The sequence below is a fragment of the Mesitornis unicolor genome, unplaced genomic scaffold, assembly GCF_000695765.1.
Source record: "Mesitornis unicolor isolate BGI_N332 unplaced genomic scaffold, ASM69576v1 scaffold27800, whole genome shotgun sequence".
Lineage (NCBI taxonomy): Eukaryota > Metazoa > Chordata > Aves > Mesitornithiformes > Mesitornithidae > Mesitornis > Mesitornis unicolor.
The window spans coordinates 18,519-43,781 of NW_010156709.1; the positions used below are offsets into that span (position 1 = coordinate 18,519).

Genomic DNA, 25,263 nt, shown 5'->3' on the forward strand with positions numbered 1-25,263 from the left:
TTATTCTCTTTATAAAGAATTAATATGTAAGCCGCTAATTTAGACATATTTTTTTTCAAGATCTTTTGCAACCTTATCAATATGTGCATGAGTTTCTCTCTTGGAAGCATCCACAGATAACTTTTGCAAGTTTCTTTGAAAACAGTCAGTCTTACATAGTTGAATAAAACTAGTCAATATAAAAGCATATGTAGATACCATTACAGAAAAAAGTAGAAATAATTGGTTTCATTTCTGGTTTGCACAGTGCAAGGTAAAATCCTTGGAGGAGTTAACTGCCAGTTTTTTGGAGCTTTTATCACCTTTCTGCCTGTTCTTTCCCATTCTGGTCAGGGCAGAACCTAATCAGGGGCAATGCAGTGGGGAAGCAGCAGAAACGAATGTGTTCACCCTAGTGCTCTGGTCTGTAGTAATCGTGGAAGTTCTTTCACTCCTGGTCTGTGCTGCAGTGTCTGTCGTGGGTGCACAGGGAATTAACAGCTACTTGGAGACCCAATCTGCCATGACTTTTTTTTTGTTGTTATTCTTATTTGAATTAGATGAAATTGAGAACAAGTAGAAGAAAACTTAAAAATTTGAGCTAGAAAGGCAAAATGTATAGTTAATATTTTAAAGAGACATATAAGTGTCTTGTATTTCTGTTTTCATGCGTAGTTGAAACTTACTTCATCAAAAAATTAAACTCATTTTCAGTGATCTTGTGCCATTTTTATTCTGCTGATAACGCAGAGGTGGCTTCATTAGGACTAGTTGATCTTTTTCCTTTTTTTTTTTCTTGTGAAACCTTGCCTACTTAGCACATTCCAAAAAGGATTTTATTTTTGTAACTTGTTGTACACTTTAGTTTTTCTTATTTAATAACTTCACTTTTGTCATCTTTTTTTTTATACATTTCAAGCTCATAAGAATATATTTAGGGTACCAAGTAGTATGTCTATTAAGATGCCATCTGAGCAACAGATAAGAGCATCAAGTAAACTTTGGATAATTTCATCAGAAGTTTAAGATAATTTTACTTGGAAATGGTGCTAAGATGAGAATACCCTTAATAGACATTCCTAATCTGTAATGTCTTTTCACCTTCAGTAAAGTGTATGTTTATACTTAAAAAAAAAAATGAGCCGAGTGCTCACTAAGTACAGTTACTGCCTGTGCAAAGTTTTTTTTTTCCTTTTTTTTTTGGGGAGATGATTTGGTTGGTGGGGTTTTTGGTGGGGTTTTTTTGTTTATCTTCCCATTCCCACCCCTCCACCCCATGGCATAGCCAAGCAACTGAACGAAGGCAGATAACAGATAACCTTGTAATTGCTAATTTGCTGGGTATGGTAGGAGTCTCAAAGGAAGCATGAACTTGAAGAGCAGAAATTGGGAGCTGAGCGGTTGGAGTTCGGTCCCTTGATGGACTGGGTGGCAGAATTTGGTAGGAGGGCAAAGGCAGTGAGGATAATGGAGTTGTGATCCTACTTCTGGGATCTCTGACAGCATGTGGTGCAGGAAGGAGATGACACCTCCTGCATATGAATTATACAAAGCATATGTCTTAAACTCTTATCACCGTTATTGTGATCACTGTTTGGGTTGGAGGTGTTTGTTGTAAATTCTGCAGAGTTTGGGAACCCAGCTGTGGTAACTTGGAGACCATTTTCACACCTTACTTGGAGCAGCTTTAGAAGCAAATCGCCAAGAGCTTCTTCACTCCCCTTTTGCAATGGCATGCTTGTAAAGAGCTGTCCCCTCCTTGAATGGCAGGCTTTGTAATCTGTGTCATCTTTGTGTTGCCTTGAAGTTGTATTTACTTTTAATGACACCTCTGAAAGTGCTTGAGGCAAATCAGTTTGAGGCTTATTACACAAATAAGTAGTATTTTTTGAACTGCATGCTATTTTCCATTTATAAGGCTTCCAGCAATGTTATTTCTTTTTTTTGATTTAGATGTACAGAATTGGTACAGCACTTTTGTTACTGTGGGTAGATAAAAGTAGCCTGTATCTGTAGTTCTTTTAACTTTTCTGTTTGCTGTCACAGAATAGAACTGATTATGCTCTGGGACAGCACAGATCTCTATATCACTCAGACCTTATTATCGAAATGTTAACAGTAGATAAAAAAAGAGGTCCTTTTGAATAGGAGCTAATTTCACATCACCTCAGAATAGTGTTTGTTGGTTTTTTTTTTACTCTGTGCAATTGTGTTCTTTAGTTTTATTGCTACGTCTCAGAATAAGGTAAAGAAGCCAATATTCAGTTTCATTGTGTTAGGTCTGTTTCTGTTAGTTAAACATAATTTCTTCCTGTGACAAGCAAGTCAGTGATGGCAACAGTTAAGTAGCATTTGTCTTACAGTGACTTGTAGGCATTCTAACATTTTTCATCTCCATATTATCTTTCTTAAAGCTACATTAATTTTGTAATGTATTAATAGATTGCCACCCATGCATGTCTTTAAAAAATTAGTAGTATCAATGCATGTATCTCAGTTCTTATCACCTTTTTGTTTTTACTAATCTAAGACAAAAAAATCACTTTCAAACCATGATTCAGAGAAATGGTTTAAATTACAAGTCAGCTGTTACAGATTGACACTTTTTTTTCTTTGGTTTTAGAATCCTCTGCAGTGGAATTCCTACAGCTATTGTGGTCCATTACAAGCACAAGATTACATCTTTCCACTTGTCGCTAATTGTGCATTTTGGCAGGGAAAAAAAGGAAGATTTCCTGTTAGAGTGTTGCCAAGCAACCAGAATACGGATTACTCCAATTTCTGGATTTTTCTTGTATGATGTGTATCAGAAGGTTTCTGCTACCTTGGTGAGAGACAGTCTAGATGAAGTTACGCTCCATAGCTTTACCATTGCTAAGTTTAGTAAGTAGCTTAATTTCTCCCTGTGGAGTTCCCTTTCAAAACCAAAGGCATTTTTCCCCCTCCCCCCCCCAAAAAAAAAAAATCATGTCACAGATGATCATGTCTTCACAATACATGAGATTGAACATTCTTTCTCCTTTTTATTTTCTGAAGTTAAATTTTTGTTTCTGAAATGGATAGCTTGGTTCTGTCTCATTTTCACTTATGCCTAATTGTATGTACTTCTACTTGAATAAAAGAAAAAAGGAAAGTCTTGGAATGGACAAAGATAGCTTGCTGTGTCTTAATAATCATGCATGCTGTTACTCATGTTTACTGATATTTGGTATACTCCCTCTTAACTGTCTTTTTCCAACACAACTAGCTTATGGTAACACCAAGTATCTACTGGTATTTGAAAAAGTCTTTAGTAAATGAAGATATGTGGGAAAGATACTCTTAATAACTTAGCCATTTTTTCTCCTGATTTTGTTGTACGTTCCTTTAATTTTTTTTTTTTACTTTCACGAAGCTGTTTTGTTTTGCAGTGGCAGCCACTAATTTCCTGTCGAACTGTGTGGATTTCAGGGTCACCTCCCACATTAGTCATTGATTTCCTCTCAGGGCACATGCCCAGCACAGAGCCACAGCTTCTTTCTGGATTCTTAATCTGTGTTTTATGTGTAGGGACCCGGGAAGAATCTCCGCAGCAGTGCGGGAAATGCTTCTATTTCTGCAGCCTTGCAACGCCAGGGTGTGTAACAGTAATCAGATAGTATTAATGCATGGCATAGGAGATGGCTTCCTGTTGACATTGGTTTTGTATCCAGGTCTGCAACAGTGTAATAAAATGTTTGCTCACATCTATACAGTACAGCAAGTCATCCAGAATATTTAAAAATGCTTGTTTGATCAGATGTTGGAGTTCCCAAATAAGAATACTTATTCTAACCAGATCATTGTTCCGTGTCTGAGATGAAAAATGCACCAGCCTTCCTGATACACCAATTTCTAATGAGAAGAAACTTGTATGTATGGGTCAGAGCAGAGCTATTCAGTGCTCTGAAAAGGCACTTGTTCTGAAGGGTTAAATAAACAGTATTCAGATTGTTTTGGGTAAATTTGAGTAGGTAGCAGGTGTTGGGTTGTTTAATGTAAATTAAACATAGGGTAAGAGCACTTCGGACATGAACGCTTCATAGGGCAAAGCTAGAAGTAGTTTGAGGAGATGGGTGTTTCCAGCTGTTTTCTTCAAAGTTGAAAACTGTTTGAAAACAGGCTTTTCCTTTATAAGTGCTCCTTTGCTTTTGGTAAATACAGGATTAGTTTAGGTGCAATATCCCACTAATTTTTTGTTTTGTTTTAATTTTCTAAAGGAGTTGATGACCAAGCTGATAACAGAGACACCTGACCAGCCAATCCCATTTCTAATTGATCATCTTCAGTCCAAACAGGGGAACCGCAGTCAGCTTCAGAGAACGTTGTCTGGCTCTGCTGCCCTTTGGGCAGAGAGTGAAACATCAGGTATGTTCCATATGCTGGAAAGGGCTAGTGTCTATAGAATAATCTTGCCACGCTTTTGTCCATGATTCCTAGATGCATGCGTACCTACTGAACAGATACTACTCTGTGGTCTTGAGCATGCACAATAAATCCTGTGTGTCCACCAGTAGATACTGAATTTAATATACATTGTTGTCTGTCAGCTCAGCCTATGTACATGTCGTGTGAGTATGGATCAAAGTTACAGGGTGGAAACAATCCCAATCTCAGAAAGAAGATGCATATAAAGGTCCCTTGATTCCCCTGCCGTCCTCTTTGCTTTACCTTTCTCTTTGCTTTGTTTTCCTTTTCTCTCCTGCAGTGTGTTTGTGTCTGAGATTAGCCTCTACTGAGGTATTTTCTTAATAATACACATTTTTAACAAGCCATCATTCCAACACTTAATGAGAAGATCCTATTATTACTTTATGAACTCCAGTGTGAATAATTTATGATTGTAGATCTTCAGAAGCATAAAACATAATTCTGAAATAACTACTGTGATTCTAAAGTAGATATTTTAGCTTTGAAATTCTGGTGCAAGCTACTATTAAAATGTTGGTTGCGTATTTAAAAATTGACTGGTTATCTGTTTCAGACTATAGTAGATCTCAAATAGCTGCTGACAGTCAAATTGTTAGTTGCTGGACAAATCGACTTTTTATTTATATGAAATATAAAGTTTTAAGAAGAGCCAGTCAAGCATGTAAGAAAGTAAAGGAAGGTTAAGGACTTTTTAGTAACAAAAATGAGGTATGTTTTTAATGAAAAACATACTGAGTTTCTAATTGTTGATATTTAAGAAATGGAACCAATACATAAAATTTAGCATAAATCAGAAATAGAACAGAAAGAACTGACTTCGATTTGGACTGATAGCTCTTGTTTTTTCTGGAATAATTGTTTATTAAGTCTTTGAAAAATGACCTTAGAAATGTTCTCATTCCCTGATTTGGTTCTTTTAACAGAACATAAAGGTACAAGGAGAGATTTTAGAAGTTATGATAAACCTTGGCAGGTAAATGCAAAAAAGCCTAAAAAGTCAAAGAGCGACCTTGCCGTGTCCAACATTTCTCCACCGTCACCGGAGTCCAAGTCATGTAAGAAAGCTTCACTACATTATTAATTCATGCATACTTATAGACCTTTAGTATGTTATTCTGTTGAATTAGGATTAAAATGGAAAGCAATATATGAGCAGTTGAAATGGCTAGGTATATGTGTTAGAAGAGTTTGATTATTGCTTTACTTTTGCTTGAATTATGATTATTTCATATAGAATAATATAGAAGAATATCTGGATGACGTGCACAATTTTATGCTCAGGTACTGATTACGATTTGATGGTTTAGTTTGCATGGTCAATTTACCTGTGTAAAATTTGTTCTCTTGATATTGGTCCTAGTAACAATTCTTTTCCAGTGGGTCAGGCAATGCAAAACGATGAATTATGAACAAATACTGTTTAAGATGTGGAGGCAGTGTCAGCAGAACAAGTGTACTGCTCTGAGAGTTGCTGAAAGAATCTAAATGTAAACTGAAAGTAAAGGAAGAATAGAAGTAGAATGACTGAAGAGAATATTGTCAATGACCTGTAAAATAGAAGTAGTAAAAATAGAGGCAGTGAGCCTTAATGAAACACAGTGCTTCCTGTCTACTGGCTTGTGAAGAAGTTTAATATTTAAGCTTGATTTTTAATGGATTTTTAACACAAATGAATATATCTACAATATACTTCTATATATATGTGTGTGTGTGTGCGCGCTTGCGCGCGTGTGTGTATAGATACACACACATACAAGGGTGTATACACAATTTATAATAGCCAAATCTTTTAAATAACTCTGAGCATGAATAGGTGGACCAGATAAGAACAGAAATACATAGTATGCTGCAATAGAAGGCTTGCTAAAGCAAGATGGAGAAGTCTAGACTTCAGTGGAGTCAAAGAAAAATCTCCCAGTGGTCTCAGTAGGTCAAAATACAGCATAACAATGGGTAAAGTAAAAAATTATAAATTGTGAATTTTAATTGACTTTCAAGTGTAAATACCGATATTCAGAGAAGTGGTAATAGTCACTTATAATCTGACTCTAATCTAACAGTCTTTCTTGGATAACAGCATTTTATGGAGATACACTGTTAAAATCATAGAATCATAGAATGGTCTGGGTTGAAAGAGACCTTAAAGATCATCCAGTCTAACGCCCCTGCCATGGGCGGGAACACCTCCCACTAGACCAGGTTGCCCAAAGCCCCATCCAACCTGGCCTTGAACACTTCCAGAGAGGGGGCATTCACAACTTCTCTGTGGCCAAGGGTGTGTGAACTGTTCCTGTCATCATACTGTGTTCTTCACCCTCCCTGTGCTTGCACTTCAGACTCTGTGATACACATCAGGTAACTTCCATATCGTCTCCTAAAGAGCTCAAGTTCTCCGTCTTTATCCCAGGTAGGGGTGTGGCATCATCTCGCTCCCTTAATTTATGCGCTTACTACAAGTTTCATGCTTGTTGGTCCTTAGATTGTCCCCGGAGATGGACAAAGAGGAGTCTGGGCACTCTATAAACTACCAGGTCACATGTCAAGCAAGGAAACAATATATACATCCATAGTAAGACTGGACTCAAGGATCTGTCCTTGTGGACGGAAGGACATCTAATGCTCTTTAGTTGGGAAAGCTTGCTCCCAAGCTGCACAAGTTCCTAAGTCTAGCAGCAGATTTTGTGGGAGTGTAGCTTTACACACAATAGAGAAAGATAGAATCAGGGTGTGCTTGAGGCAATTGGACGTAAATACATGGCACTGTATGAGATTCATTCTGAGCATGTTGAGAGAGGAGACTAATGTCATTACAAGGCCATTCTATCATCACTGGAAGGTTATGATGATTGTGGGAGGTTTCTGAGGACTAGAAAAAGGCAAACATGACACTGATTTTGAGGAAGGGCAAGGAGGCTTTGGAAACTACCAGCTGGTCAGCCTAACTTCACTCTCGGGGAAGGTTATTGAGCAAATTTTCCTGGAAAGCGTAGATTTATGAGATCATCATGCTTGATCAGACAAACTGATTGCCCCCTTAGATGAAATAACTGCCCCTGTAATGAAAGAAAGAGCAGTATATGTTTATTACCTTAGATTTAGCAAAACCTTCGTCAGTCTCGCATAGTATTCTTATAACTGAATTGGTGAGATATGAACTGGGTAAGCAGACAAGAAGATGTGTAGAAAGTTGGCTCAACTGTTGGATTCAAGGGATTGTGACTGGCAATGCAAAGTCCAGTTGGAAAGCCTATTACTAGCGGCATGCTTAAGGGACTGGTACTGAGACCAGTGCCATTTAAAAAGCCTTTCTTACCATCCTGGGTGGTGAGGTTGAATGTCCGCTTAGGTTTGCAGGTAAGACCAAATTGCGGGAAGAGGAGCATGTTGTGATAGACAATGATGTACTGGAGAAGGTGCAGTGGAGGTCCACCAAGATGATGAGAGGACCAGAGTATGGCTAGAGCATATGACGGACAAGAAAAGGCTGAAGGAAATCAGTTTGTTCATCATGAAGAAATTAAAGCTAGGGGAAGATTTCATTGTTGCCATCAACTATTACACTGGAGGGTGATAGAGAAGACATAGCGAGATTCTTTTTGAAGGTGTGTAATGAAAGGGCAAGAGGCAACAAAAATTATACTGCAAGAGTGGTCAAACACTGGAACAGGTTGTCCAAAGAGACTGTGGAATCTCCATCTTGGGAGACACTCAAAACTCATCTGGATAGTCTGAGCAACCTGCTCTCAATGGACCAATTTTGAACAGTAGCTTGGACTAGAAGACTTCCAGAGGTCCTTTCCAGCCTCTTATTCCATGCTTTTCTGTTTATAACCTTTCCTGTTCCTTATTTGTATTTCATAGGAGTCTTTGGAAACATTAGGAGAATGGATTTATTTAATTAGGAAATAGTTGGGGTTTTCCTTCATCAGAGCTCATGTTGACTGCAGTGCGCATCTTATTCCTGCACAGATATATCTTTCTTATGCATTCAACTTCTTTACTGGAAAGATTCGTCCAGTCCCTCCTTACACCTGCTAAGATCTCAGTTGCACCTGAAACAAACACACAAGAAGGAAACCCTGGTATCTAAGGGGTCTGACCATTTGTTTAGTGTGTGTGAAACTAGAATTAAGCAGAAGCAGCTGCTGTTGTCTGGCAAGGAAGAGGCTTGAAGCAGGGGCTCCTAGTGTGTATGTGTGTGTGTGTCTGTTTGCGTGCTGATGTATATGTAATTATATTTAATGAAATGTTCAGATTATCACATTTGGTATCTGAAAAATGAAAAAACTGGAAGTTTCTAATGTTTGTGAAATAGACTTATTGCTTCTCAGGTAGCTACTCTTAGGCAGAGTAGGTTGATCTCTTTACCACCTCTGTATTAAGTCAGATCACAGATCATCTTTTCAGTCTGCTTCAGTTCACCATTCTCGCCATATCCCATTTACAGTTACAATGTTGTGTACTTCTGATTGTCCATGGTCAGTCTAGGACTGTAGGCCATCGTTCTCTTAGCCTTTTAATATCCAGGTCCTATGTAGACTAGTTTGACTGTATTATTAAAGAACTCTAACATGAATGGTATTGAGAGATTTAAGTACATAGTTTTACGTTCAGTGGTAACACACATACTTGTGTTCTTTGAGATGTAAGATGGTCATACGATGTATTAATGAAATATAAGATTTAATGAGCAGCTGGTCTGATTCTGTCTGCAGATCATGCTTTGAAAGGACATGTATATATAGATAAAAACAGTGCTGAGCTTGTACCATCATCTATTAGAAAATACCGGTCTGCTGATTTGTGACAGAATTCATAAAATATCTATGTATTAATCTGATGTGCGTTTGTTTGTTGGAGTGCACTACCAGAAAATCAGAAATACTGGAAAAGCATGCCTTTGCAGTTTTCTAAGATATGAGGGGGGTGAAATCTTGGCTCCATAAAAGGAAAACCTAAATATTTCTCTACAAAAGCTGTGATGTAGATGTAATAAAGCTTCTGAATTGTAGGCAGATAATTTCAGGAGGAAATGTTATTTAAATCTCTCAGATAACAGAGATGAGGCTGAGGCAGGTAATGTGATGGGGGATTTAAAATTACCGATACAATGATTTTGATGAATTAGTGAGTATAATAAAGAAAAAGGAAGATGAGAACATTATGAAAGGATTTTACTGAGCGTGTAAGGACATATGCAAGGAGATGATATATGATGGACTTCATACATACTGAAGAAAATAATGTATATCAAAATGTTTCAAGGAGGGATCATGTGGTCTTTATACAGTTCTGCATACTTCACAGAAAGCCATCAGCCATCTGTTTGAAAATGACTGGTGCTTGTTGATTCTATAGTTGGGAAGAGACAAGTTTATATTATAAAAACATTAGTAAGCAAGCAGAATATGAACCTTGAAAGGAGAAACACATGACACATGGTGTAATCAGGTAGATTTTAGTTTTAGTATCCATTCATTAGTTGGAAGCATGGGTAAGTAAGAACTATGTCTACTCTAGAAGTAATAAAAATTTCAGTCAATTCTGATTCTGCTTAACTTCCTCCTCAGTTTTTGTTCAACAGAATAAGCCAAACTCATTGTTGAAACAAATTCTATTGAAGCTCAAAAACGTTCTCTGACAGCATATCTGTTTTGATACACTTTCACTGAAGTACAAAATGGTTCATTGAAACACAGACTATATATAGTACACCAGCATAGAGAGCAAATTTCCACCGTTTTTTTTTGTCTGGTTTCCCACCATTCATGTAGTAAGATGCAGTTTTAGCTTCCTGTGTTTGTGGGACACTTTTCTGAAACTAGGGACCAGACCATTGTCTCTTCAGCAAGTTTCCATACTTTCTAGGGATAGAGTCTTGATAGTCTCATTTTCCTGATGCAGGTTGGTCCATGTACTTGGCAGTTGCTGATCCTGAAAGCTCCACAGCTGTTGAGTAGAACTTATGTTTGTTTCATTCAGTTTCTGTCTCATGACAAATTTTATTTCAAAATTAAAATTCTGGGTTTTGGTATTTTGAAAAATGTGGTTTGTTTCAAATTGACATGATAGAAAATTCTAGCTTGTTGAATTTTTCTGCAACCTGGAAGCTCTAAGGTTTGGTCATCTTTGTACATGGTGTTAATATATTAAATTATTGCCTGTTTGTATTTTGGTGGTACTGTGAGATTTCTGTGGTTGTAGTGAGTTCAGTATAAACATAGAAGGAAAAGTCTGTCAAACTGATGATGTAGAATCTACTGTTAGTACACTGAAGGGAAGATGAGATGGCTGAAAAATTAGGTAGTAAAGGGGCATGTGTTCTCAATACAAAATAAAGGTGAGTGAAAACAGAGAGACCTCATTATAGAATTTCTTTTCTAGTTTAATAAATATTTATATTTACAGTTAGTAAAAGTTTAGAAAAAAATACTAGATAGAACATATTGTTTTCTGTAAATAAGGAAAAAGCCTGTACCTATTCACTAGAAATGACCATAACTTCTTATTTCCATTGTCCTCAGAAGGAACACAAAACATTGTCCATTATTTCCATTGTCCTTTTTGAACTCAAAAGAGAACTGGACTCTGACACTCCAACTTGACCTTTCCCTTCTCCTTATTGAGGCTTCCTGTCTCACTTTCCTCCTAGTCTTATCTCTGTAGGTCCTTTTTAATGTCTCATTTGTCTTCTGTCTTTGAGAACGTCTGTAATTGCAATCCAGTGTATTAACTTCACCAATACTTCCCCAGATTCCTGAGTGGGTGCTATAGATCAGAATATTCTCTGGGTTGTCAGGCTCTGTATAGATGTTCGGTTTGAAGATGGCTTGTTTTATGTCTATGGGAGATGGAATAATGCTCTTTTTGACAGAAGCACTTAAACATACCATTGTCCCATTTCTTTGGCTGGAAAAGAAGGCAACTTTCCCTGTGGAGTTGACTGGAAGTGGAGCAGATTCTATGGTCACACAGAGGGCAGTCAGCAATAAGGCAAATTTTAATGGCAACAGTTATTTAACAGATTTTGTAATAGCTACCAGAACATGAAGGTTAAACATACTTTCCCTATACCATCGTAAAAGCACTCTGAAATTCCAAATGATCATAAGATACTACTGTTTCTGTACAATCTGTGGGAGTCTGCAAGTTTCCTTCTTAGCATGTAATGAAAGTGAAGTTTGTGAACATATATTAGTTGACAGCTGTCAAAATAGTAAATAAAAAATTCAAAGCTGGCCAGGTTATATTGGACGTTATCGGTGCTGCTTTTGAAGTTATTTTTAAGTGAGTGGTTAGCAACCATTGATAACTGGTCCTTTCTGTTGGGAATATGGACTAGGCATCATCACCTTCACAACAGCACATGCAGTTCTCAGTACAGTAATGCTCTGTTTGGAGACAACCCAACAATTGCATTTGGTGGTGAAGTCAGCAGATCACTTGGTTCAGAACACTGGCAAGAAAAACATGTTAAACTGCAGTTCTAGAGATAATTTTCATAATTTTTGTTTTAATTTCTACAAATTGCTCAAAATGTTCATATTGGTCAATGCAGCTCTGTTTATTGTGGCTCCTACATATCTCAGAAACTCCTTATTTTCTTCCCTGCCATTTTAGGTAAAGTTATCTCAGCAGTTGGGAAACTGATACTTTAAGTTTAAATTAAATGGTTTGGTAATAGATAATGAGTAGAAGACTGTAAACTCAGGACTGTGCTACCTGAAAGTTGGGTTTGTTTAGCTTGAGTACTGGAATAAAAATGATAGACTGTACAGCATGAACATGAGAGGCATATTTTGTTTCACTGTTTTTATGAACTGTGTTATCTACACTTTGTGATTTTTTTAAAAAATTGTATATACATGTTGTTTTAAAAGCTTTGTCTAAAATATGTCTTTTTGCTTTTTGATAAAATGACTAGCAAAGCCAAAATTAACAGTTACTCATTTTCATTCTGACATTTTCCTTATTGGCCCCTAGGACACAGTTCTATTTTGATGTATTGAAGTACCTTCACATGCAATATATTTTTATTACTTTTTCTGGTTTTGCATTATTTTTATTATATTTAATTATTAATATCAATCATTCCTGTTTACCAGTTAATTCAGTTGCAAGAAGCATCCCAAGTATGCATTTGTTTGTAGATGTTTTCATTTTTACTTCACATTGACCAAAGAAAGTATTTCCAACTGTTAAAATAGGAGGATCGTTAAGTAATTTCCACTCAAGGTACTCATTATGCAGCTTTTTTTCTACTGTAGGAGTCTGAACTACCAAATCTAAACTTCATCGTTATATCTGTGTATATTTAGTGCCAAGGTCAATAGAGCATCCTAAATGGGATTGGAAGACAAAACCGGAGAACCATGATTTTGATGAACTAAATCATATTCTTCAAGAGAGCAAAAAACTTGGAAAAGCCCTTGAGAATCTGTCTCGCAGTAAGTTGATTGATTTTAGTTTTCTAATGTGACCATGCAGCCTGAACTGTAATTTGGAAGTAAATATCAAGAAGGTGGTCTTCTAGTCAATGAAGACCAAGTTCATTGATATCAGCAGTTACATTCCTGTTGAGGTTTACAGAATATCTGAGATAATTTAGCAGCTTTCATGCTGACTGAAACTACTTCCACTGTGCCTCCTTTTTTTCTTTATGTTAGTTTTCTGCCAGTTTAGTGAGCTGAATTAGCTCATAAAGAGATCAACATAAGAGGCTAGTTTAAGGAAAATGGTGGGAACGTGCAGCAGTGAGATGGCTTTGGGTGGTAGCAGTTAGTTTGGATTAACCTTTGTGAACCCTTCATTGATGGAGATCAGACCTGTCACTGAAAAACAATTAGGTGTTTTTTATTCTTAACTCCAATTAATTCCTTCCAGTTTTCAAAAGCAATTCAAATAAATATTTTACACATCTCAAATAAGTACTCAAAAACATGGTAGCCAATTATTTCATGACAAAACCCAAGTATTACCCCTTAAAAGACAGTCAAACAGAAGCAGTGTTTAAAAATGGCATGCTCAGGTAAGGAGTAGCTCTGAGAATTACTGGATATGATGAGGCGATGAGGAATATTTTGGTTTTCATTTGTGGTTTTTTTTTTTTCCATCCGTGTAGGAAAGTTCAGAAGTACATTGGTGGGAGCAAACACTGCTAACAGTTATCAAAGTATGAGAAGTACTCTCTGCCATGGTACATAGAAACTAAGTATGGTGTGGTCTTGGAGACATTTGAATGAGAAGTATTTTCTTTCTTCTCTCATTAAGTTTTATACATGGCACTTCTCAATTCACTGGAGAAATTACAGATAGTGAGGTCAGAAACAGACCTGAATGAAGAATGGAAGATTTGTTCTATGGAGAAGTCTGAGATCCTGCATTTTTCCAAATTGTGTCAAATACCCAAAATTAGTTTGCTCAAAATCCGTCTCTCCCAAATGTTTTAGGTTGATCACAATGATTCTATTCAGAGAAATTTTCATATTTATATTAATTACAGTAGTATAGTTACGGGGCTCTTTTCAAATACATTTCTAGTAAGTTGTTCTCTCTACCTCTAAGAATCCAAACCAACTCCAGCCAGGGTCTCTGATTTGCAGCCCCACCATTGCCTGACTGCATTACTGTGATGGGTGCAAGTGCTGTTTTCAGGCCTTTCTCCATTAGGGACTCATAACCAAGCTTAACACAGATACAGAAACTTTAAAAAAATAATTCAGAAAAGGTTATTTGTTCACTGTCTGGATATACAAAACAATCAGATGTGAGAGTTCAATAATAAAGGACTAAATCCACTCTTCAATCTTTGTCTTTCCTTGTGACTATTGTGTAGGTTCCACTGAGCTCTGGCTTCCTTATACCTAAAATACAGTTTGCAGCATTCTGTATCTCTCTTTGCACAGAGTTTTCTAACTGGAGTGCAAAACACTGCAGCTCTTCTGGGTCCTACACTTGGACTGGAGGTGAATGTACCTGGTCAATGTTGTCAGAGTCAGGTTTTCGTAGAGGTATTTCACAAATAAGACATCCTTCACTATTTCTTGCTAGTACTTGATATTTTCTGATGATTTATCAAAATAATACAGAATTTTAATCCTATCCTCCAGAGTGCTTTAAATCCACTTACAACCTGATACTAAGTTCAGTTTGATGAATGTGCTCTCTATTTCTTCATCCAGATCATTAATGGAAATATTGTCACACCTCTTCATGATTCCATTTCAGATCTGACAACCAGCCTTTGAAAGCTACTCAGTAAGTGTGGTTTTTTTTCTACCAGATGTTTTTCTACCTTGCAGTGATTTCACCTAGACTGTAATTCTCTAATTTGTTTACTGGAGTATCATCTAGCTCAGTAAACAAAGTCTTCTTACAGCTGAAGTGTTTTACATCTACTTCCTCCTCTTATCCACTTGACAAGTTTCCCAGTTGTGAAAGGATTTAGACTACTGATTTGATGTGATTCATTCTTGATAAATTCATATCCATTGGCTCTTATAACTTTTCCTATCCAGTAGATGTTGATAAATTGTTTATTTTGTATGTATGACAATTTTGTCAGATTAAAGATTGCTCATTAGTAATTCCCCATGTCTTCCCTTTTTCTTTTCTGAAGAAAGACATGGTATTTGCCCTTTTCTGTCTATTCCTGAAAGACAGTTGCTAAGGAATTAGAGATTTCTTCTGCTGGTTAGTTAAGTGCTCTAGAGTGAATTTCACAAGATTCTGCCAACTTGAATGTATCCAAGTCATCAGAATATATCTTCTAGCTTTCCATTGTCTGGCAGTTTTTCCTCTTAAAATCACTAGCGTTAAGGATCTGACCATGATTAATTATTTTGTAAAGACTGAAGCAGTGAAAGTATTGAACATTAGGGTTTCTTTGTATCATCTATTATCTGCTTTCCTTCTTTTTGATGGAATAGTTGTGTATTTTACTCTGTCCTCCTTTCCTGGTGTATTTATAGTATCTTTTCTTGTGGCTTTTTTTGTTCTTTCATAGTTGTTACTCAATTTGCACTTTAGCCTTTTTGGTTCTATCATTTAAACACTTGCATCAGAATAATTCTGAGCTGCATGTCCTTGTTTCCAGTTTTTGCATTCTGGACTTTCGTATCATTTCAGGAAATAAATCTGTTCTGTGCTGTGATTTCTTACATGTTAGGATGATATAAAAATTCAAAATTAAAAAATTTTGGGAAAAAAGGTATAATTTTGAAAATAAATGGGGTTTTATTATTCTCCTGAAGGTAGAATACAAATTTCACATAGAAAATATCCTAGAGAATTTAAATGAATAGAACTTTAAAAGTATAAGACATGTGAAACTCCCTTTGTGCTGTACCCACAAAAGCATCCCACGTGGTGAATTTTACGAAAGCCATGACAAGGTCCTGTAGCTACCTTCTTCAGTGTTAGTGCTTGTTTTGGGCAGAGTAGTCAGTGCTTTTGATTCTATAAGCACATCTGTAAAGTCTATGAGTCTAATGCTACATTTGATACCAATCTTCTTTTGAAGCAGTGTGGGACAGGCACCAGGCTCAACAAATAGTTGAGTACACGAATGATCAAAACATACTATCAATGTCTTTTTACAGCACCATCTTATTTCATTCTTAAGTATTTTTAACAGGGAAGAGTGCCACATAAAATTAGATATTTCAAGTTAAATGAATTTTCCATCAAGTCTTGGTATTAGTTTCCATTTCTATAGACAAGCTTTGCATCTTGTAGTGAGTTTCCAAGACTACATTTTCTGCTATGCAACTGACACAGCTTGTGAACTCTAGTTTCTATTGCACTATGCAGTCTAAATATCTGTTTTGAGATAAACCTGTGCACTTCACACAAAATTAGAAATGCCTTCAGGCATTTTTTGAAAGTGAGGCTCAGGCACTTGGGTATCTGATCTCTCCTATGCTCAGTTGTTCTAGTGATTAAAGCTGAACTTCCTTATATTTGGAGCCCTCTTCTCAAGCACCATCAAGATAATATGTAATTCTGTGCTGCCGTAAATCTGAGAAACAAAAAGTGAATTCACACTCAGAAGTATCTTATGAGTTCTAACAGAATGAAGAAGAATGTGGCCACAATTATGGTCTAAGTGTGTTGGAGTTTGGTGATTTAAGTATACCATTTTTCAGACGCCTATCCTAGTGGGAAACTTGGGTTTTGTTTGCTTCTCCAATCAGCTGTGTGTCATTGAAGTGGATTTTGAACTATCAGTTCAACTATTTAGGGGTGATTTTGGTTTATGAAGCAACATACAGGAATATACTGTATTCCCCTTGTGCATGTTTCATTTTCTTTGATTGCAAGGTCTCTCATCTTTATTGCTGTCATCTTTCTTCCTCAGCTGATCGTAAGTAAGAAAAGTTCCATGCTGTTTCAAATTATTTTCTTGTAATTCCCCTTCTAGTCTGTTTGCCTTTTAAAGAGAATTAAAATATCTTGTATAGCTAAGGATCCTTTTCATGAATATACCTATCTTCATCTCCCATCTTCTTTTGCAACAAGAGTTGCAAAACAGTGAATTATGAGTGTTTTGAGTGGGAAAAATGAGGACTAAATCAGCAAGAGTTTGCTGCAAAGTAGGTGTAAAGTCTTCCTGCCTTGTGAACAACTTTACATCTTTCTTATGAACCATTAAGGATTAGAGTGCATGATGAAAATGTATGCATATTGGATGTTTCAATTTACACATGGTAGCAGCATTTGATGCCACTTAATGTGTTCTACTGTGGGACAGGTACTTTTTCAAATTACATATAGCCTTTCAACAGAGAGAACCAACATTTTGTTAGTAATGGTTGAATCCCTGTTAAGGCCAGGTGTATGGTACAAATCAGAGGGGAAGAAACAAATTTATCATGCTTTGAACTCAATGGACATTCTAAGGTTAGAAAACCATAGTAAGTTCACATTAACCAAAGCTATTTGGTAACCAATCCAAGCCACTTAGAGGGAATTGCAGAAATAATGGTATCTAGCTATAACCAATAGGAAAAAAGTACTCATTTGTTTCTTAATTTGGAAGGGGGAGTAATCAATAAATAAATCAGTAAATAACTAAGTCCTCTGCAGTCTAGTTGGAAATATTGCTGAAAACCGTGAAGACTCATAGAATCACAGAATGGTTGAGATTGGAAGGGACCTCTGGAGGTCATCTGTCCAATGCCCCTGCTGAAGCAGGGCCACCTAGAGCCAGTTGTCCAGGACCATGTCTGTGGCTCTTGAATACGTCCAGGAATGAAACGTCTTGGAGTCCCTCCAGAGTATATGAGTTATTTCTCATAATGTTAGGATGAGTTGATGATGTTTATGCATAGCTTAAGAAAGACAAACATGATCTTGCCCCTTTAAGAAAAAGATAAAATAGAGAAATGTAAAAGCCTTTGTTCTGGTTATCTTTTACGGGGAAGAAGATAAGCAACAGGAGTAGAACACTCATAACAATAAGGGTAGAGTTAGTTAAAAAAAGATCAGAATATGTTAACAAACCAGTAAAATCATGTCCTCAGTTTTGTGGATAAACCTGCGAGTATGTGGGATGTGAGAAGTTTAATATATACATCATGAACTACTTCAATGCATCTAGCAGTCTCTGAAACACATTAGAATGAGGTTTTATTTAGAAGCTTCTTCACTATAGGAAACTATTAATGATTTACATTGTGCTTGTGGAAGATATACTTGAATGGAATGCTACTAACATTTCTCAGAGATCTCTGAATTTTGCCATTGTAGCAGGCACTTCTGCTGACGATACAACTGCAAATGCACAACTGCATGCCGTGTAACTAGACTTCTATCAATCACCTCATAAGGGGCACTGTTTCAAGACATAATATTTTAGTATTTTTTTTCAGTCATACACAGTTGGTGATTAGAAAGTCTGACTAAAGTCTGTAAAAATTACTTGTCCATGATCAGTTGAGTATCTAGCCCTAAATGGGTCTGCTAATTGAACCACAAAACTAGTCATCAGTATTCTGTAGAGGACTTTTCCTTTCTTCTGTACGGGCTGAACTTTAAAATCGTATTATTCTTGTGTAAGATCAATGTTTGTGATTTATTTTGAGATCGACATTTTTAGATAAGCTCAATCAAACCTTTAAGGGAGATAATTTTATCTCAGTACTGCAGCTGTTATCCAATACTACCTTTACTCATAAAATCCATTTGCTTTTAGTGTGATGTACGAGTAATAATACAAAATAACGATATTTTCTGAGATTGAAACAGGAAGAATGTGAACATAATTATTGCTATTCAATTATGAAGTGGGGCTTATATGGCTGGGAGATCACTGTTACTTCAGTTATATGTATCTTTTTCCTACAGTTGTTAGATTTTTTTATTACCTTTGTGGAGGTATGTGCCATTCTCTTCTAGCCTACTCTAAGTTTCAGGACTAGAGTCTTTTTGAGTTACAGCGTCCTTTTCTGGAACACCATTTGACTTGCTAGAAGGTCCCTAGTGCTGATGCAGAACTGGGGTTTCTGTGACTGTCCTCTCGGATATGGTGCTTTCTGATTCTTAGAGGGAAATTGACATTCAAGGGGTAGTAGAAGGGTGAGCTATGGCTCTGTCCTAGGTTACTGGCCTCTGTGAGCTACCCACCTTAACCAGCCTACTGTGGTGTATATCAAAAACCAAGAGTTCTGAAAGGTTCTGCAGTGTTGATTATTCTCTTCTGAGATGACCTTTGGCCTAGGAGAGTTTCTGGGACATAATATTTAGTGGATACTTTGCATTTTGTTTCCCTCTGTTTGCCTAATTCATTACTCACCAAACCTAATCCTGAAACCTGTATTCTGCATTGGAACCACTCAGAAATTTGTATATAGAAATGGTGCAAGTCTAAAGCACTGGTTCTTTTGCTGGACATTATTTTTTTTTTTTGAAGCCACCATGGGGAGGAGAAATTAAATCTGTGTTTTCTAGATAGTAAAAATATTGATGTATAGTGTGCTTATTATGTTAATAAGGACATATGCCTCTAACTCGCAAGAACTCTGAGGTATCAATTCAATATGCCTTCACAGAAAATTTCTCAGTTACTACTGGAGGAAGTATGTCTAATTTTGAAAGTTGTAAAATGATGCAATGTAAGTAAAGGCAGTAATACAAGAATGTCTCTTATGAAAGTCAATGACAAATGTATTATAAAGTTCCTATACAGAAGTGACTGAGCTGGTTTGGTTCTTGTGGATGTCTTTTCTGTGGAAAATGCTTTGGTGCAACGAGAGCAACCATTTTATGTCATTTATAATCTAAGGATGATGTGAAAGAAATAATTTCAGTTTACCTTGTGTTTAATACATGGTGCAAACAGGCACAGGGACTGGAATTTACTGTGCTGCCAGCTGCGGTATGGCACAAGGTTTTGCCATGGGAAATGCAAGTACATCTGAGATGGGCTCTCCCACCAGTGAGAAAACGTATGCTTCCCCAGTTTACAATGGATGGGAGAATGCAGTGGGACAGCTAACTCCTGGGCCGTTGAAACATGATACAATATTCCTGTGTTCATGCTTAAAGCTGCAGTATTAATAGTGGTAGAATAAGAATGCTGTTTTCATTCTGGGGTTTGTTACAGAACCTGTGATGCACTATGAGGTTGACAGTCCAGCAATCCACAAGTTCCCTGGATCCCGAGAATGAATTTTGTCAAGTTAGTCAGAATTGCATTGGGGTTGTCTTAGTATGTTTAAACTCTGTATGTCAAAACCTGTATGTCAAATCCAGAAGGCTTTGTTTGGCAAATAGGAAAAGTGACTATTGGGAGCTCTGTGGCCATCTTCTGGATGCTTAGGAAAATGCATAAGCTATTTGCTCCCGTGGAGCCGATTAATGGCAGTGTTGGCATACATTAAAGTAGTAGCATTTTATTTTCTTATGACTGGGTACACATTAGGCTTGTGAGATGTTGTTCATTTAGAAAAATGTAAGTCTTAAAAAAAAATCTCAATTTTATTTTGTGTTATCTCTTCCTATAATTATTTAAAGACCACAAATAAAAGCTGTAAAGCTCATCAGGAATAATGCAGCAGGCAGGGATTTTATGACTTGCCATTTCAAAAAGACCTGAGCTCATATGGTGCCTACTGTTTGAAAATTAATTTTATGCTGCTGAATTGAAAGCATCGAAGTCTAAAAATCGCTCTTCAAAGAGGAGTACCACTAACTGGAGCGACATTAGATACTGGAATAATTGTATTCTTTTCAGGAGAGCAGCAACAAATAAAACTCTTATGCTAAGAACAGCTTATGAAGGAGCTAGGCATTTTTAAGACTCACAGAATCGTTATTAACAGTGTTCATTTTTCTTTTGAAATAAAGTTCATTTCCTGGTAAGCTAGAAATTAAGCAGATTATTCTAAGCAGAAAGTCCTCTCGTTACTGTGGAGGATACTCATTCTAGAATCAAAAGAGTTTTTATTTCTTTAAAACATGGTGCAGATAGATTTTGGGAGGTGGCTTTTTCATCAAAGAAGATGCTATAGTGCTGTAATGATCATCTATATTGCTCCATATTTACCATTGTGCTGCTGCAGATTGCTGAAGGGATAGAATGTTGGGAACAGAAAGCTAAGATAACTGTGTAATGAATGGTTTTGTATATGTATGGGCAATTTAATAATCCATGCTAATTAAAAAAAAAAAAAGGCTTGACAAACAACTAGTTTAATATTTTTGGTGTTAAGAAGTCTTAAGGTACATGACTTACACAGTCAATTATGCTTTTGGGCAATTTTCTTAATTTAGGTATGATAATAGTAATTAAAGTATAGTAAGTGTTAATAAGTTGTGTTGTTATTACATTGTCTGGTAGTGATGTTTTATTTCATCCTCGTGTGCCAGACCTTTCTTGCAATTGGAGTACCTTGTTCTTCCAGTTGTCTTCAGAAACCAAGCTATTGACAGGATGACAGTGTTCCAGTCGAGAGAGGCCTTGCTAGCATGAACAGCCTCACTCCAGGTTTGTTGTTAATCAGATATGGCAGTAGTTGTGGCTGTGGAGCCTTTCTGAAGGACTGCGAAGGCACATTCAGACCAATTACTTTATTGTTCCAGCACCCTCACAGCACAGAAGGTCATTACACTCAGAAGCAGAAACGAGTGCCCTGAATCTGTGTAATTCACCAGACAGCTGAGTGGGCTGGCTACTTGTGATGCCTGATCAAAACTTACCAGCTTTAATTACCTGGAAAAGGGAGGATTTTTAGAGACATAAAATTGACACTTATGTACCTAACTGTTTCGCACTGTAAACCTTGTCTGTGCGACTCAGCTGATGGAGGCAAGCAAACCTCTCACCCCGTTAGCTGGAAGACTGCACATTCTCATTGCAAAAAGTAAGGATGATAGGACTATTATGTAGTTGTCAATTGTAGTATGATATGAAACCATAGCAAATGTTGTCTGTGAGAAACAGCTGCTATGAGAGAAAGGATAAAGCACATTTCTTTGTTTCTGAAGGATTTGCCTTTGACATCAGAAAACCTTCCTCAACAAAGGCAAGAGAACCTTTTCAACAGTCCCCTTCTTATCTGCTGCTCAGTGACTTGAGCTGCGGCAGTGATGAAATGGTCCTAAAACTTCCATTCTTGACATTCACCATCATGCAGAGTCAGGCTTTAAATGCTTTAAGCTGAGGGAAGTCAGAAACAGTTGTTGCTATCAACTTACATTCTAACAAAGCCATTGAATTCAAGCTTGAACAAACCAGTTGTGCATATTTTTCTGGTATTGGAGCTTTTTGGAGTATAGGAGTAAGTTGTGATGAAAAAAGGTTACAGTCTGAGGAAGTGACTAAATTGGTAGGTAAAAGGTTTTTAGTGTATGGACATTTTTTCTACACTGATGGATGTTTTGCCTAAGCCTGAAACATAACATTTTTTTATTTAGAGTAGTTTCATGGAGTGGGCTGTCCATTTGTCTCTAGTATACTGTAATATTACAATGACACTTTCCTATTTAGAATATGTAAAAAGTAAAATTTGTATTTCCTCTTTCGTGTTGTATGAAAACAACAGGAAAAAAATAAGTGTACAAGGTACAGAGAGCACAAGCAATTATTTGTTGTCAAATATACAAAATAAGTGAAAGAAGGGTTTTCTTTTTGAAAAACGCTGATCTCTGGATGTTAACAATTACGTGAACCAGAGATAGCAACCATTGTTACCACTGCTTTCTAGAAATTTAACTATTTTAAATTGTCAATGTATGACTTGAAAATAAAGTTACTGTCAATAACCTATTTGACTGCTGAAAAGTCAGGATTTTGCTAAGAAGTAAGAGAATAACAGAAATATTAAATACATCTGTATTATGACTATCTCTAGTTGCATTATCAGAATTCTGGATTAAGGTGTTGGATTTTGTTTGTTTGTTTTTAATAGAATGGTAAATATGCAGTGGGTTTCATTTTGTGAGGAACTACTTTATGAAAACTGGTGTCTGTATGATTCCACATCATCCACTGGTGTCTGTATGTGCACTCAAAAAATGGCCTCAATGTTGTGATTTTCTGTCTACTGTACACAGGGTACAAGTCTCCCCTCCTCTCAGCTTCAGCCATGATATTTTGTAAGTTTGGCAACTGCAAAAGAAAATTGGTAAGAGTGGGCACGCACTAAGTGTGGTGCAGTAGTGTCTTGGAAAAGAAATGAGAAGCTTTTTTACATCTACCTTTTTATGAGTTAATTAGTCCTGATCTCTATTAATGGAGTTGTATTATCAGTAAGTAATGAAGTTTTGTTAATGTGATTGTGGCTTAAGCCATAAAGTAAAAATCTGTATGACTGACAGCGTGGTAAATCCCGCCTCCAGAAGAATCACCGTGCCACGGTTACCATAACAAGTTCCTTAAGTGATTTCTTCCCAAGAATCCTTTTTCTTTTTTTCTTTTCTTTTGGTACCACATCCGAGAGAGAGAGAGAGAGAGAGAAAGAGAGTTTGCAGGTTTAATTCTGTGATTGGAGAGATAAAAGTTTTCTAAAGTTTTAACATCTTATTTTGGCAACATGTCCTCAGAAATGGCTATCTCTGTGCATGCTTATCTAAGAAATATATTTAGTTTTGGTGTCTTGCTACTGTTTGAGATGTAGTAAAAAAGAAATTTGAGGTATTCTGGTCAGTTCAATTACTCAGCTTAGTCTTCTCTAAATTCAGAGTAAATTCTGGGGAACTAATGATACTTATACAAAAAAGCATTTTACTAAAAGCACTCCTTTAAATTATGGATGTTTTTGAATTTTATGTGCTTATATGTAACCTAATCAGACAAGTTAGTAGAGCTTTTTGTGTGAGCGATATAGTTGTATGTACAGTTTTTCCCATTTGCTATTTGGTAGTTTCGGTACTGATCTTTGATTAGTGATGTAGGTAGTTGACTAGTAAAAGCATTTGGCATTTTTTGAAATGAAGGCAGGGTTACCTTTTGCAGTTACTTTTGCCATACTTGAAAATAATTATTTTTACTGAGTAAGTCAATGCAGGGAAAAACTGCTTTTGCATCTGCTCCCAGGTTCCAAAGACCCATTCACAGAGCATCTGTGAAAGTGGAAGAAAAGGTGACCAACTTCCAACCTGGAGAAATAAACCTGTATGAAAATAAAATGAACTGTCTTAACATTATGGGAAATTGCTGAGAAAAGGTAGTTTGTCTGTTTAGAGAGAGTATTTGTGGTTGTAAAATGGATTGACCTTGGTTAAGCAAAATATAGCCAATGTGATGGAGAGCTAGTTGATGGAAATTAGGTTTTCAGTAAAAAGAACCTTGAATTGCATTTTTAGTAGCTTCAGAAGTGCAGAGTTATCCTCTCTCTCTAGTAAATGCTCATTGGGAACTGAAGAAATTCATAACATAATAAAGTCCTGTCAAATGTTTCAGGTTGGTACAACTTGCTGGTTATACTGTTGGGATGTTAGTCTAGTGTCTGGGCTAAATAAAAGTCTAAAGTAATTAAAATGGGCTCATTGCTGTGAGGGATAGAAGAGTTAGGCAAAATGGACCTTTCTCAGTGTACATTAGAACTATTGAATGAATGCAAATGTTTTGTTAACTCCTTGTGTATTCCTTATGTGTTGATAAGGTCTTAAAATTATAATTGTAGTTCTTTGAGCACTACACTGTTTTTTTACAAAAAATCGGTATTAGGAAGTCATCTAAACTGAGAATTAGTCATGTAGAGTTAATGGTTCAAAGTACAGTAAAAACTCCAAATAATTAATGTAGTTATGGTAAACAAAATAGTAAAAAACAAACAACAAACAAAAAACATTTCATGGAAGTAAGCTTATGCTACTGCAATCTTTAGTATGATTTTAGAAAGAGTAACTCTCCACTCAGCTGATACTACATATTTTTCAGTATCATCTCTTGCATTCCTTGGAAGAAGTTGTCCTGATAACATGATAAGAATTAGAAAACAGCTTTCAAGTGTGTGTTCTTCCTATGCATGGGTATTTCTCCACTTTATTTTCACCACAAGGAGATGCTTGTCTTTGTTTTTTGAATTGAAGTTCCAACTTGGAAATGTTTCTTATCAAACCTCATAGGAACTTGGGAAATGCTCTGCTTTTGATATATCATAATTTTCAACATGATAGCATTAAATGCATGATTACTTGATCTCTCTATGTGATATGACTGAGGTCAGTAGATGTGTTTAAAATTCTGAGACCAGTTGTGCATATTTAATGTGCTCTATGATAGTCACAGTTAAAAGAGTTAGATGATATGATGGAAACAAGCAGAGGAAAGTCTTCTTTCAGCAGAAAGAACAAGAGGAAATAAACAAGCTCTTGTTCAGAGGATTTAGA

The 25,263-nt window shown here is 36.5% G+C and overlaps 1 protein-coding gene across 1 annotated transcript; it reads left to right on the forward strand.

Moving 5' to 3' along the window:
• Positions 1–2,602: 2,602 nt before the first annotated feature.
• Positions 2,603–12,875, forward strand: LOC104548184 (uncharacterized protein C8orf34-like; the record flags this gene model as incomplete). The annotated part of the gene is made up of 4 exons (XM_010194134.1): positions 2,603–2,807; positions 4,218–4,365; positions 5,352–5,483; positions 12,747–12,875. Coding segments are annotated over 4 exons (614 nt in total), but the record flags the coding sequence as incomplete, so codon positions are not given.
• Positions 12,876–25,263: the final 12,388 nt, after the last annotated feature.